Genomic DNA, 15,784 nt, shown 5'->3' with positions numbered 1-15,784 from the left:
CAGGATTTGGTGATAAAAGAGAAGAAAAATATAAGAATGAGGTTGTACAACAGGATCAGAGTAATTCATGAACAGCCAGCTCCTCTCTGATGAGTAAAACTGAAGATGGAGGCAGAGATGTGAGAGAATAAGACACTTCCTCCTCATCAGTAACGACAATTTGCCTCATATGATAATGTAGCGCCACTTGGTGGTCAACCTTTGCAACTACAAGAGAAGGAACAGAAAGATGAATGCCTTAATGAAGTCATGTGTGCAGATTTTATTGGAGCCAAACATTTAAATAATCACTGTGAACATGTAGCTGAAAGAGGACCGAGCTGCAAAAAGACTGATTTATTTTCAGTTTGAACTCGTGCAGTTTTAAATCCTCTCAGCTCAAATAAAGATAAATTACTTTCTATACAAGGTCAAGTTCCAAAAGCAGCTCCTGAGCTCCCATTTCAGCAGTTTGTAGGTAGCGAGCAGCGCTGAGAGACAGAAGACGTAAGGACGAGGCAGGAAAATGACAGCGAAGGAAAACTAGGAGATTAAAAGAGGAAAATGGAGTGCAGAAGCAAGGGATGAAGGGAGAGGAAGGAAAAGGTTTTTTTTTCAAGTAAGTGGGTCACCTTGTCCTGCAGACTGCGCTCCTCCTCAAACCTTCATGTGCCTTTGGAGAGCTAACCCCATTCAGCTCCTACTGAGACCGCTCGCACAATTTCCAAGGGAAAGCCGGACAAAACTGCAGCTGCAGACAGAAGCGCTGTGCATGCCGGCGAGAGGCCAGCACTGCCGCGTCCGAGGACAGCAGTTAATAAATCCGATGGCTGACGTGTCGGCCAGCATGCCGCTCAGCACTTTTACTTCAGCCCTTCATATCAGCTTCATAACATGTTTTATATCGTGGCTTTTAATGTTTTCCAGCTATTTCCCCAAGCTTCCAATTCAGGGTCTTTGACATTGTTTCAGTTTTCAGGCAGATTTGTAAGGTGAGAAACACTGATACGCTTCTTCCTGATCCCTACGGGTCATATTCATCTGAAAAATATGCTGCATTTGGCGCATCTCAGGAGTGGAAACATGGAAGTTAAAAATCACATAATTACCATTTTCTGCACAAAAGGAAAAACCAAACATTCATTTTTTGGTTTTCTGACTCGTTTAAACTTTCTTTTCCTGGTTGGAAGTTCCCAACATAACTAAGCAGAGCCAAAGACCAAAGTCTGCTGTACTTATTGTTTGGCAACCAGAAAACACGGAAGAAAACTTCAACTTCCCATAAAAGTCGATTTCAAAATGCTAAAAAAAAGCTAAAATAAGAAACTCATTAGGACAATTCATTTCAGCGAGCAATTAACAGCTGAACCCTCAAAAGACAGAAATCAAATCAGTTTTTGCAGAGGCAGGCGTTATGTAACCCTGCTGCAGCTGCTCTGATCCCGTAACATGCGTCACACGTGACCTCCGAGAAATAACGTTAACTCAAAGTTAAGCTTTTACAGAGTTTACTTGTGTTGTTATGTCAACAATAATGAATTGGGACATCAACAAAGGCAGATGTGCAACAGATGCAGGATTTTTATTTTTCATTCCCTGAGTGAGAAAAACAATAAATCAGATTTTTTTCTTTCATTACGCAACTATGCAACATTTTTCTTTAAGACCCTCACAGTCAATTCCATTTAAAACTTAACCAAATGTGTGTTCAGTGGGCTCCTCGTGACCAAACTCACTCCTTTTTGCAATAAGTATAACTTAAATATTCTTACAGCCTCCCTGGGACACATGTCGAAGTGTCCTTGGGCAAGATGCTGAACTGGCGTTGCCTACAGATGCATCCATCAGAGTGTAAGAGTGAATGTGGTGTGAAAGCAGATTGAGTGGTCAGTCTAGACTAGAAAAGCTCTATAAAGTACAATCCGTTAACCTGCAACTTCTTCCTCACAATGTTGGGGAAACCTGGGTTTCACATTCAAAACCCAGGGTCTGTTTAAGTCGCTCATTTTGCTGAAGGAGATTCCAAACTAAGCGGAATGACGGAAGATAAGAGCTGTTCGGTTTTCCTCCTAAAGTTAAGGAAAGGAGCTTCTTTAAGTGTCTCCTTTAGCATAGAATACACCAGATCCTCCATTATGACAGGAAGGTGATAACTCTGTCCAAAAACTCCATGCAAATGCAGCTTTTATGCTGACGCTGGAGAGCTAATGGAGGGATTTCTACACAGGCACTCTACTGGGACCACTTCATCCACACGCCCCCCTGCAGCACAGCTCATTCACTCCGGTAAGGACGTCCATCTTACTCAAAGTTGTCATCCAAGTCGTCAAAATCTGATAAATATCCTGCCATGTTGCACAAAACTATCAGCAGCAAACTCTGTGTGAAGTTAGCCGACTGTCACAGAGCACGGAGTGAATAAACTGTGCTGCAGGGGGGCGTGTGGATGAAGTGGTCCCAGTAGAGTGCCTGTGTAGAAATCCCTCCGTTAGCTCTCCTATAGCTGCAAGTAGCCACATAACAGCAGCTATGAGCTAACAGAGCTATAGCACACGTTCATTCATTCATTCTTCTTAAAGTATTGGTGAAATAAAGACAGATAATGCCTTATTTAGAGGCTGCATCCTCTAAGCCCCGTTCTCTCCGTTATATGGATCTCCAGTTATCTAAATATCTTCCGAACGACGCCGACTTTCACCAAACTGTTCTCAGTGAGTAGATGAACGTATTTCATGCCAGAAATAAGGTCCAGGTTTAAAAATACCGGAGTTCCCCTTTAACCCCATGATGTTTTGCACCAAGGTCAAAGACAATAAGTGCAGTTTTCTTAAATATTTGACTCACAACATTCGCAGGTTACTGATAAACCGTCACATATGGGTTCCATCTTCCTTTCTTTCTTTCATTTTTTTTTTTAAAATTGCCACGGTGGCTTTGAGGTGCTAATTAGACAGTGTTGATTAATACCAGCTGTGTATAATTTGTGCTATTATTAGATGATCATCTGAGACCAGGAGAAAGGCAGAGAAAGAGAAAGACATTGAGACATCACATCTGTATGGTACAGTATTAACCTGTAGTCTGCAGCTGGTCTTATCTGGATCAGGAAGAACACGTTATTACAGATCTGGTTCAAATAATGCAAACTTTATTACTATAAATAGCGATGAGTGGAGTGTGCACAGTTATGTAGGGCACTTGGAAGCTAAAGGGAGTCCAAAATCATCTCTACTTTTAGCCCAGATTTGGTCTAAAGCAGGAAAAAATCATTGTTTGTTGACTGGTTGCAAGTCTTTGACTCAACGACCATTTAGACTAAATCATATTGTTTATTCACAATATTTAAATCTGTGGAAGAAGTCAGATGTGGAAACTGACCCCAAACCTGGAGAAGGCTGCAACACAGACCGGTTAGAAAGGTTCATCGCTGTAATACTGTTTTATTTATCTATTTGTTGCGTTTATGCACAATATGAGACTAAATGGAATTGACGAGCAGTGAGGATGAGTCTGTGATCCTTTCATTTCTTCAGAGGAGAAGAAGAAAATACAGGGTCCATCCGACTGTGAGAAGGCGTCAAGAACGAAAACCCATCTTTAATTACAGTTGGAAATCCTAAGTATTTGCATTTAGATGCTAAAACCACATGAAGCACTGATAAATAAATAAAGAAACAGTTGTAATTAATGAGGTTTGAGCACATTTGATTCACAGTTGAGCTAAAGGTAGAAACCCTGATGGAGGCTTTACTTTCTGCCTCCTACTCGGCTCTGAACCTTATTAAGAACAGAGTATTATCCCTTAAAGTGACGTTTAGCTATTTTCAAATCAAATATAAATCAAATACATTATATATCAAGCAGATTAGCCGTCTATAAAGTTACTGAAAGTGTTTGAAATGGGCCATTCTACAAAAGAAGTAGATTTTAAATAAGTTATTTAGGTACTTTTAGACTTTTCTATTGTAGATCTGTTATTACTGATGAGGGATTTTACTGTTACTTTTACATGCAAACTGTAGATAAACTGATAAACTGTACTAAACTGATGATAGCTGGTGTCTCTCAGACGGTTTGTGGCTTGTTTTGTTCTTCTTTGTTTGATTTTCTCAAAAGATCTGGTTAAAATGTTGTAAAAAACGAGTGATGGACACGAGAAAAAAACATTTACTGCAACTTTAAAAATTCTAAAGGGGAAATCTGAGAGAATAAATGTGGTTCTGACCCACAGAGCAGGACCACACAGGATTTGGTGATAAAAGAGAAGAAAGCGTCATCAGCCTTTAAAAGAGATGGTTCCCGGGAGTCAGGAGTCCAGTTTGAACTGTTTATACTATATCTACTCTGTCTATAATGTGACGTGTGTCAACAATATTTAGGCTTTATATTTTCAGACAGACCGACAATGATCAGAAGGAGGGAATCTACCGAATGACACCTTGTTGATTTGTGGGAAAAATCTCGGCTTAAGCATTTCTTATTGGCTGAGGGAAGCTAAACTTTATGAATGGAAGCCTTTTGTAGGCAGCAGCCCACGTGGCTGTCGGTGTTAATTCACCTTAATGTATTTAATTGGTTTTAAGCCTCAGAGCTAGTAGCTCCATCCAGCTTTTATATAACATTAATGGTTTTTACACAGTTTTCCAGTGTAATTTCTGTCAATTCCAGCTTCTGGCTGAAGGATATCAGAGCAAAGCACTGATCTGGGTGTGTGTTTAAACTGCTCACTGCTCCCAGTGTGTGTTCACAACCCCCAGAAATGTTTTTTAAAACCTAATTTATCGATTTGAATTTGAGCTTTTTTTTATATTAAAGATATATATTTATTTACATCTGTGTGTTATGAGTATATTACTTTTTGACTGAATCAAAGCAAATCTAATCTAATCAAACTCACAGAGGAAATCATTTCTGGAGAGTACCGTAATTTAGTTTGGTTTGTAATATCAACCCTGAATTTCCTCAAATTATGATTTCCTGACAAAGTTCTGGACACGAAACAAAAAGAAAAAAAAAAGATGACGCTGCAGCTCATGGGAAACAGATCTCAGTTGTTCTGGAACACCATCAGAGGATGATAACAGAGTTGTATTCAACATAAACCAAGTCTGTGACAGGTAATCTCAGGTAGCTGTTTCAGAGGATTTATCACACTCTTCACCAGCCTGTAATCATCCTCAGAGCTTCCTATCAGGATCAGAAATGCTGTGGCATTTTAAACTTGAACAATGCTCAAACAGCATGGGTCCGTCCTCACGCGGGACACCTCTCATTTCTCACCACATCTCGCTGGGAAGCTGTTGCCATGACGCCCGGAGGGTGACTGACAGCTGTCACCGTGTGGTTGTTGGTGTGTGTCTGTGAGCGAGGGAGTTGATGGCTGTGTGTTGCCTTCTAAAAAATGACATGTCAAGTGGGAGCGAGGGAAAGCCACAGAGATGCTGTCATGTGTGTGGGCGGAGGCTGGGTGAGAGGGGGGAGGGAGGTGGGGTTGTAGGAGGGAGTGAAATGAGTGAAAGCAGAAACAAAGAACAAAAAACGCTGGAATTATAGGAGCTTTAAAGGGCAGCTGGGTGGCAGCTCCAGGAAGAGCTCGACAGCTCGAGTTCGCAGAAGAGCAAAGACCTCACTGTACAGGCCGACGTGTGGAGATGATTTACTGATGGGTCATAAACTGGGGAGGATTCATCCCTCCATAAGACCTGTTGCCACGGATTTTCAGTCCACTTCTTGCTTTAAAGTGAATATCTGGTCTGAGCTCCTTTATTCTCCAACACAGCCTGAACCCTCTGAGACGAGCTTTCTGTCATTTCTTTAAGGAGTCTTCAGGAATAGTTCTCCAGGCTTCTTGAAGGACATCCCAAAGCTCTTCTTTGGATGTGGGCTGCCTTTTGTTCCGTTCTCTGTCAGATGATCCCACACTGCTTCAATAATGTTGAGGTCCGGGCTCTGGGGAGGATTCATCCCTCCATAAGACCTGTTGCCACTGATTTTCAGTCCACTTCTTGTGTCATTTGGCACAGCTCAGCCTTTTCTCCCTGTTTCCCTTCCTTAAGAACGGCTTCTTGACAGCCACCCTTCCATGGAGCCCATTTCTGATGAGGCTTGGGCCAACAGTAGATGGATCAGCTGAAGGTCCAGATGCATCTCTCAGGTCCTGTCAGGTCACAGCTGGATTTTTTCCTCTTTCTTAAGGACATCACTTTCAGATCCTGTTCATCTGCTGGAGATAGTTTTTTAGGCCTGACACTTCTTCTTTTGTCCTCCACTTGTCCAGTTTCCTCAAATGTTTTAAGGACACACTGCACACCATGCTGAGATATGCCAAGTTTTCAGCTAATAGCTCTTTGGGAATCACCTTGTTGCTGCAGAAATCCTATTTTCTGTCTGTCAAACTGTGTTTTCTTTGCTGTTTTTCATAGATGCAGCTAAAGAAATGGGAACAAATGATGTGTCTTTGTGACAAAGTGCCTAAAGATCCAGTTTAAAATGGCTTCTTTGCTAAGTTGTCTGTTCTGTGTCGACACAACACTGGTTCATCCCTTGAGTTAGGAGCCTTTTTTCTGCCTGAATGGTTCAAAGGTCAGAGTTAAGTGGCTTAACAAAGAAAAAACACATCAGGTACAAGGACTGGACCGAAAATGAGTGAAAAAGCAGAAAATGTCCAAAGAAAAACTCTGAAAGACCTTCAGAAAGCTGCAGAACTATTGATCAGGACACTTTAATGATAAAAACAATAAAAATGTGAGTTTTGAAATGCTACTGAACATCATCGCTAATTGCCTGGTTTCAGTAAATAGGCCAATAGGAGCTGTGCAGAGCCAGAGCTTTGAATGTCCCTGAAATTCTAACCCTGATAGACAAAAAGTGATTAGGTCACAGACCTACATTAGTAATAATTACGTATTTCCTAATTATTACCCAGTGGGTCATCTTTTTCTGTGAGTAAGATAAATTAATTTGTCCTCTTACAGCAGATATCTGATGATGACTGAAGATTAAACTATCAAAAAATAAAAAATAAATTCATCAAATATACATAAATTGCTCAGAAAATTAATTAAAGGGACATTAACAAACAAATTTGATCCTCTTTGTTTGAAAGTATCTTTTTCAGTCTGTAGACGTCTATGTCAGACTCCAAGCTCCCTCTTTTCCCTCTTTTCTGTCTTCTCAAACCCCAGCTGGTCCAGGCGGATGGACACCCTTCCTGGTTCTGGTTCTGCCAGAGGTTTCTTCCTGGTTCTGCCAGAGGTTTCTTCCTGGTTCTGGTTCTACCAGAGGTTTCTTCCTGAGTCTGGTTCTGTCAGAGGTTTCTTCCTGGTTCTGGTTCTGCCAGAGGTTTCTTCCTGGTTCTGGTTCTGCCAGAGGTTTCTTCCTGAGTCTGGTTCTGCCAGAGGTTTCTTCCTGGTTCTGGTTCTGTCAGAGGGTTCTTCCTGAGTCTGCCAGAGGTTTCTTCCTGGTTCTGGTTCTGCCAGAGGTTTCTTCCTGGTCCTGCCAGAGGTTTCTTCCTGGTTCTGGTTCTACCAGAGGTTTCTTCCTGAGTCTGGTTCTGTCAGAGGTTTCTTCCTGAGTCTGGTTCTGCCAGAGGTTTCTTCCTGGTTCTGGTTCTGCCAGAGGTTTCTTCCTGAGTCTGGTTCTGCCAGAGGTTTCTTCCTGGTTCTGGTTCTGCCAGAGGTTTCTTCCTGAGTCTGGTTCTGCCAGAGGTTTCTTCCTGGTTCTGGTTCTGCCAGAGGTTTCTTCCTGAGTCTGGTTCTGCCAGAGGTTTCTTCCTGGTTCTGCCAGAGGTTTCTTCCTGGTTCTGGTTCTGCCAGAGGTTTCTTCCTGGTTCTGGTTCTGCCAGAGGTTTCTTCCTGGTTCTGGTTCTGCCAGAGGTTTCTTCCTGTTAAAGGGAGTCGTTCCTTTCCACAGTCCCTCAGGCTCAGGACGGGAGATTGGACTGAAGACAAGTTTCGGTCCAATCTGTTGGTTTCCTTAGCTCGGATATTATTTTTGAATTGGCTCCATATGAATTAATTGGATTATGATTACAATGAACTGAATTCCAATTGGCTTGAATTGGACTATATTATTTAAGTGCCTTGAGATGACAATTGTTATAATCTGGCACTTTATAAATAAAACTGAATTGAATTGAATTGAATTTTAAATTCAATTGTATTTATTTACAATTTCCTAAATCATCTATATAATTTGGATGGATCCATGTTGTCTCTTAGTTCCAGTGTTGATTAGAAGTGACTTTATATCATCATTCCTGCTGACGTGTGTCTAAGAGGAAGGTTTCAGTTACAGTAACGTGATATAAATTCAACATATTCACACACAGCTGCTGAGGGAACAGATTTCCTTGAAACTAACAATCACGTTTCACTGATTTTCAAATAAATAACGACGCCTCTGTGTTGCCTCGTAAAGATGATGTAGAGCCACTCAGCATTTCACATTCAAAATTAATCTGCTGTTATTTCAGTGAATTAGGTCTGCTGACGTGGATAAAAACTAAATCAACTTTCGTGGAAACAAGTCAGTCAGCAAACATCCTCTGGTGACACTGCTGCGATGCAGAGTGGACGACAGTCAGGTTTCAGAATTAATCACACAGCTCAGGCTTGATAAATCCATCAGTCAGAGCTACATCACTACAGTCATCTTTACAGCACTCAGTGGGGACCCAGGAGTCGCTATTACCTCCTGTGATGCCTCTGCAAACACGCTGATAAAGCAGTCCTGCTTTCACAGGACCAGCAGATCCCTTAAGGTACGCTGAGAATTGTTGGTATAAATCTCTACAATCTTTAGGTAATTAATGAAAAATCAGAAGATAGAGATAGAAGATGAGAATTTCCCAAAGAGGCACGTTCAAATCAGCTCTGTCTGTTTTTGGAAAGCTGAATTATTGCTCAGCCAAAGGAAGCCAAAGCTGTGGTCACTGCACTTATGTTACTGACACACTGATATCCAAAGTAAAAGAAGAGGATAAGAAAAGTTTCCTGAGGGAACTGAACTTGTGTCTGAGAAGATAAAAATAAAGAGTCCGTTGAGCAAAACAGATTAAAATTGATTGATTTATCTGACTAACAACAAATGTGACACCACTGGACAGAGAGACGACACCACTGGACTGAGATGACACCACTGGACAGAGAGATGACATCACTGGACAAAAAGATGACACCACTGGACAGAGAGATGACATCACTGGACTGAGAGATGACATCACTGGACAGAGAGATGACATCACTGGACAGAGATGACACCACTGGACAGAGAGATGACATCACTGGACAAAGAGATGACACCACTGGACAGAGAGATGACACCACTGGACAAAGAGATGACACCTCTGGACAGAGAGATGACACCTCTGTACAGAGAGATGACACCACTGGACAGAGAGATGACATCACTGGACAGAGATGACACCACTGGACAGAGAGATGACATCACTGGACAAAGAGATGACACCACTGGACAAAGAGATGACACCACTGGACAGAGAGATGACACCACTGGACTGAGATGACATCACTGGACAAAGAGATGACACCTCTGGACAGAGAGATGACACCTCTGTACAGAGAGATGACACCACTGGACAGAGAGATGACATCACTGGACTGAGAGATGACATCACTGGACAGAGAGATGACATCACTGGACTGAGAGATGACATCACTGGACAGAGAGATGACACCACTGGACAGAGAGATGACACCACTGGACAGAGAGATGACATCACTGGACAGAGATGACACCACTGGACAGAGAGATGACATCACTGGACAGAGATGACACCTCTGGAAAGAGAGATGACACCTCTGTACAGAGATGACACCACTGGACAGAGATGACACCACTGGACAGAGATGACACCACTGGACAGAGAGATGACACCACTGGACAGAGAGATGACATCACTGGACAAAGAGATGACACCACTGGACAGAGAGATGACATCACTGGACAGAGATGACACCTCTGGAAAGAGAGATGACACCACTGGACAGAGAAATGACACCACTGGACTGAGATGACACCACTGGACAGAGATGACATCACTGGACAGAGATGACACCACTGGACTGAGAGATGACACCTCTGTACAGAGCGATGACACCACTGGACTGAGAGATGACATCACTGGACAGAGAGATGACACCACTGGACAGAGAGATGACACCACTGGACAGAGAGATGACATCACTGGACAGAGATGACACCACTGGACAGAGATGACACCTCTGGAAAGAGAGATGACACCTCTGTACAGAGATGACACCACTGGACAGAGATGACACCACTGGACAGAGATGACACCACTGGACAGAGAGATGACACCACTGGACAGAGAGATGACATCACTGGACAAAGAGATGACACCACTGGACAGAGAGATGACATCACTGGACAGAGAGATGACACCTCTGTACAGAGAGATGACACCACTGGACAGAGAGATGACATCACTGGACAGAGATGACACCACTGGACAGAGAGATGACATCACTGGACAAAGAGATGACACCACTGGACAGAGAGATGACACCACTGGACTGAGATGACATCACTGGACAAAGAGATGACACCTCTGGACAGAGAGATGACACCTCTGTACAGAGAGATGACACCACTGGACAGAGAGATGACATCACTGGACTGAGAAATGACACCACTGGACAGAGAGATGACATCACTGGACTGAGAGATGACATCACTGGACAGAGAGATGACACCACTGGACAGAGAGATGACACCACTGGACAGAGAGATGACATCACTGGACAGAGATGACACCACTGGACAGAGATGACACCTCTGGAAAGAGAGATGACACCTCTGTACAGAGATGACACCACTGGACAGAGATGACACCACTGGACAGAGATGACACCACTGGACAGAGAGATGACACCACTGGACAGAGAGATGACATCACTGGACAAAGAGATGACACCACTGGACAGAGAGATGACATCACTGGACAAAGAGATGACACCACTGGACAGAGAGATGACACCACTGGACAAAGAGATGACACCTCTGGACAGAGAGATGACACCTCTGTACAGAGAGATGACACCACTGGACAGAGAGATGACATCACTGGACAGAGATGACACCACTGGACAGAGAGATGACATCACTGGACAAAGAGATGACACCACTGGACAGAGAGATGACACCACTGGACTGAGATGACATCACTGGACAAAGAGATGACACCTCTGGACAGAGAGATGACACCTCTGTACAGAGAGATGACACCACTGGACAGAGAGATGACATCACTGGACTGAGAAATGACACCACTGGACTGAGATGACACCACTGGACAGAGATGACATCACTGGACAGAGATGACACCACTGGACTGAGAGATGACACCTCTGTACAGAGCGATGACACCACTGGACAGAGAGATGACACCACTGGACAGAGAGATGACACCACTGGACAGAGAGATGACATCACTGGACAGAGATGACACCACTGGACAGAGAGATGACATCACTGGACAGAGATGACACCTCTGGAAAGAGAGATGACATCACTGGACAGAGAGATGACACCACTGGACAGAGATGACACCACTGGACAGAGATGACACCACTGGACAGAGAGATGACACCACTGGACAGAGAGATGACATCACTGGACAAAGAGATGACACCACTGGACAGAGAGATGACATCACTGGACAGAGATGACACCTCTGGAAAGAGAGATGACACCACTGGACAGAGAAATGACACCACTGGACTGAGATGACACCACTGGACAGAGATGACATCACTGGACAGAGATGACACCACTGGACTGAGAGATGACACCTCTGTACAGAGCGATGACACCACTGGACAGAGAGATGACATCACTGGACAAAGAGATGACACCACTGGACTGAGAGATGACACCTCTGTACAGAGCGATGACACCACTGGACTGCTATCAGGGTTTGTCATAGAAAACTCATGGTTAGGTTTACATTAATTCAACAACCACTTTTATCCAAACTGACTCACAAGTGAGGACCCTTTGGGGGGGTTATGTGGGGTATCCTGACACTTTGACAGGGGCAGGGAACACTACTATAGATCAATAACACTGTGGTTAGCGATTAAAAAACGTAAGGTTGAGCTTAAATATTGACAAATATAAAAGAAATGTCACAGTTTATGAGCCTGTACACGTGAACACATGTACATGTGCCTGTAATATAATCTTGTGTGACTGGGATGCTGAGATACATCCCACCCCACAAAACTCCCTAACACTCTAAAATATCGTAATTTCACACAACTATCAAACTTCCTTTCCCTCCGCCAGCCCCAGAGCTTTATAGTGAAGTGTGTCAAAAGACGTGATATTGACGTTTATGTTACTGCTGAAGCAACTGTCCTCCCCCGTTGCTGTTTCCCTTCTTTCATCTCCTCTGTCACTCGTCTTCCCTCAACTCCATCCCCTCCACCCTCGCTCTAAACCCCTCATTCTGTGCTTTTATTCTTCCATCTTCAGCGGCCCCCTCCTCCTTACACTTCTCTTCCTCCTGTCCTCATTCTACACTTCATCCCCACATCTTCTTGATGTATAGAAAACTAGAGTTTCTCTCGTTTCCTCCTCAGCGTCGGACCGAGGCTGAGCTTCAGAGAGTGGGCGGTGTTAGAGCTCCCAAATGTGTCCATCTGCCAAGAAACACGAGGAGGTGGAGGAAGAGGCCAAAGATCACGTGTTCTAATCTGGATTGTCAATCGCATCCCTTCAAGACAACTTCCCATCCCACGTTAATCCTCCTGAGTCACATGCTGCTGCGCAGACGGACACATGTCCACATATGTGGTGGTTTTCTGAATGAACTTACTCAGATGGAGGCAGCAACACACACTCACCCACGGAGCTATGTGAAGCCATCATAAGGAATACATACAAACGCGCACGCATTTCCAAAGTGTCTGCAAGCAACCATAGCAACGGTTGCCGTAGCTACAATAGGAAGCCAGTCTTTTTGATGGCATGTTTCCCAGAGGCACTCGTCATACATTTTCCATGGGGGATGGTGGGATAGGATGTATACAGTATATACAGTACAGCACATGAAGACGCTGCCAAAGCTAAGAGGAAATGTATGCAGGGAGCTCTTGATCTGCAGCTCTCTTCTTGCCTTTATTTCTTGTCACGGATATATTTTTATCATCCCCACCTCCTGGGTTTAGCAATTTCTGACCTTTAAGTAAAGGAATTGAATTAGTATGTGGAAAAAATTCATCCAGCAGAAAGAAAGCACTCATAAAGCAGCTAATAATGCCTACTATTGTTCCACTACAATCAAAGAAAGTGGCTGCATTCGATGCATTCGAGTGAAAGTTGTTCATGTGCTCAGTGGAAATCCCTTCTGCCAGTCTTCAAGGCAAACATTTTTCTTTCTTAAAGCTGCGTGCAGCCTCTGCATTCAATTGTCCATTCTTTCAAACCCCAGGAAATGACTCCAGCAGCACAGTAACTCTCGACATCAACTGTTCTTTCCTGTTAAAACTGGAACATGTTGCCACTGTGCACAGAAAAGAAGCAACCAGAGGAGGACACCACATTTTAAGTAAATCAGGGCACAGTTGTGTCGTCATAGAGACAGTTTCCAGTCAGAGAAAAACAACTGTCCTGACTGACGCTGCCTTTCCACAGCGAGTGAACGTCAGCATCACCATCAGTGTCCAGCCGTGTCAGGTCCTGCTGATCTGAGCTGGAGACAATAAATTCCCACAGATTCTGCAGGCGTTTGACCCATTTCTGGAGCTTTATTGCAGCCAAAAGTTACCAGGTGTGAAGATGAGGGAGATTTAATGTAGTTGATGATGTCTTAATTTGGGAGTTTCACAGGTATTTGGTCTGCTGATGTGAAAGTATTCTACAGCAATCCATCCAAAGAGGTTGACTCAGCTGGTAAGAAAAAGCTTTTATAAAGAGGAGCTATGCAGATGTGTAAAGCTCATTCTTTTGAAACTCCATTATACTTTTTTATTTATATACTTATATACTATTATATACTAGGATATTATGAAGATGAGCGTTTTAAATTATAAAGAGAATCCTTTTTCATGCACTTTTCTAACCTGCAGCTCATCAGTAATTAAGTTTATTGTGTGTTTCAAAAAGTCAGGGCTGGGATGCTGAGTTTCCTGAAGCTAACCGCGTTATTGGATGTTGTCAGATGGATGGCTTTTACAATTAAAAAAAGAAAAAATGAGGTCATAATTGACTTCCTTCCAGTGAGGCTGGTTGATATCTGCTGGAAATCAACCCTGTGGTTGATTTATTGTGCACAAGATTTTCTCCAGACCTGCCCTTTTCCAGGCATGGAGGCGCAGAAGTGTCACTGGGGGTGTTTTTATGGCATGTAATGACAGCTGAGTTGGAGTTTAACATATAAAACTTGAGATTCATATGAAGCATTAACAAAGACATCAACCGAACACCAGTCTCCGGGGTGTTGCAGCAGCTCACCTTGGCTGGCGCTGTGAAGGTTGTGCTCGTCTGGCCTCCTCTCCCAGCCGGCTGAGGGAGGGTGACCGGCTCCTTGCCCCCCTCCCCATGGTCCGGACCACCACGGTGCCATTGGGGCTGCCGCTGGGCATCTGCTGGACCAGCTGGGGCGACAGGCTGCGATGTAATGCTGAGGAGCCAGGCTGCGAGTGACCCTGCTGGGGGGCCCTGTGCGTATGCGGCTGGGTGTGTTGGTGCTGCTGCAGATGGGAGCCCCAGTTGCCAGGAGAACCGTGCTGCTGCTGGTACTGACTGACTGTTAAGTTGTTGTCGCTGTTGGAGCGCAGGAGGACCCGTGGCGCTGACAACGAGGAGGGGGACTGGCCGTTTCCGCTGCCAGAGGACGGCCCCCGCCGGCGTTTGGAATAGGCTGGAGCCTCGCGAAAAGGCACTGCAAAGACGAGAGAAGGAATTTATTTATTTCAGAGCAGTTTTAACCTTTAAGCAGCATCACACAACGCTCTGTGAGGTCATCAGCAGTCACATGACAAAACTACAAGATTTTACCTGACTTCCAGCAGCGCGTAAACAACCCAACAAGAGGAACAGAGTTCCCACGAATCCATGTGGGATTCCAGTCCACGTTTTGGTCTGAGACCCAATTTTTTCCTGCCTCCACGATTATCCAAAGAACGCTCTTTGATTTTGAGTCACCACAAGGAAAGATTAGCTCCTTTATGAACATTTAGATGCATGATGAAACCCTCTGAGGTCTGTGATCAGATCGCATGACGTCATCACAGCTGAGACCCCAGAGGAGCTCAAAAGAAAGAACAAACGTTTTATGAAATTCGTAGGCTGGACAAATTTCCTAAAAATCGATTGCCACCCTCATCTTATCGCCAGTTCGATGCATTACTTTCTAAACATCGCATTTGTTCTCAAATGGACGATTGATTTACTTTAAGCCCCTTTCAGACTTTTCTGGAACTTGTTTTCTTACATTTTGCAACAGCAATTTGACAACTTTAGGAGTAAGAATCAGGAAAAAATCCGAAACATCTGCTGCAAGTTTCAAAGTTCTTTCTCTGGACGACAAAGTGAGGACTCCAACCTTCGCTAAAGACCCAAAGGTGGTGCAGAAAGTAACCTCCGACTGTAATACATTCATTAACAAAATCACCCTGAACGTCAGGGGAAAAAAAGCGAAACTCATGTTCATTAGCATTTAAAATAATATTTGTTTGTTTGTGCACATTTTATGATTTACATGTCTGTGTTTTGCATAATGGTAGCTGTAAAATAAGCAATGAAAATAAGTGAATTT

General features: G+C 43.7%; 1 protein-coding gene across 1 annotated transcript in view; it reads right to left on the bottom strand.

Moving 5' to 3' along the window:
* Window positions 1-15,784, bottom strand: part of LOC140301431 (SH3 and multiple ankyrin repeat domains protein 2-like) — a 256,845-nt gene that overhangs the window by 87,832 nt on the left and 153,229 nt on the right. Inside the window, exon 12 of the mRNA XM_072379870.1 lies at window positions 14,479-14,908. Coding sequence (XP_072235971.1) covers window positions 14,479-14,908 — 430 coding nt within the window. The remainder of the gene's footprint in view (window positions 1-14,478; window positions 14,909-15,784) is intronic.

The sequence above is a fragment of the Leuresthes tenuis genome, unplaced genomic scaffold (assembly GCF_036924035.1).
Source record: "Leuresthes tenuis unplaced genomic scaffold, fLeuTen1.0.hap1 SCAF_2, whole genome shotgun sequence".
Lineage (NCBI taxonomy): Eukaryota > Metazoa > Chordata > Actinopteri > Atheriniformes > Atherinopsidae > Leuresthes > Leuresthes tenuis.
The sequence above is the reverse complement of the archived record's forward strand: the minus strand, read 5'-3'. Positions and strand labels throughout refer to the sequence as shown.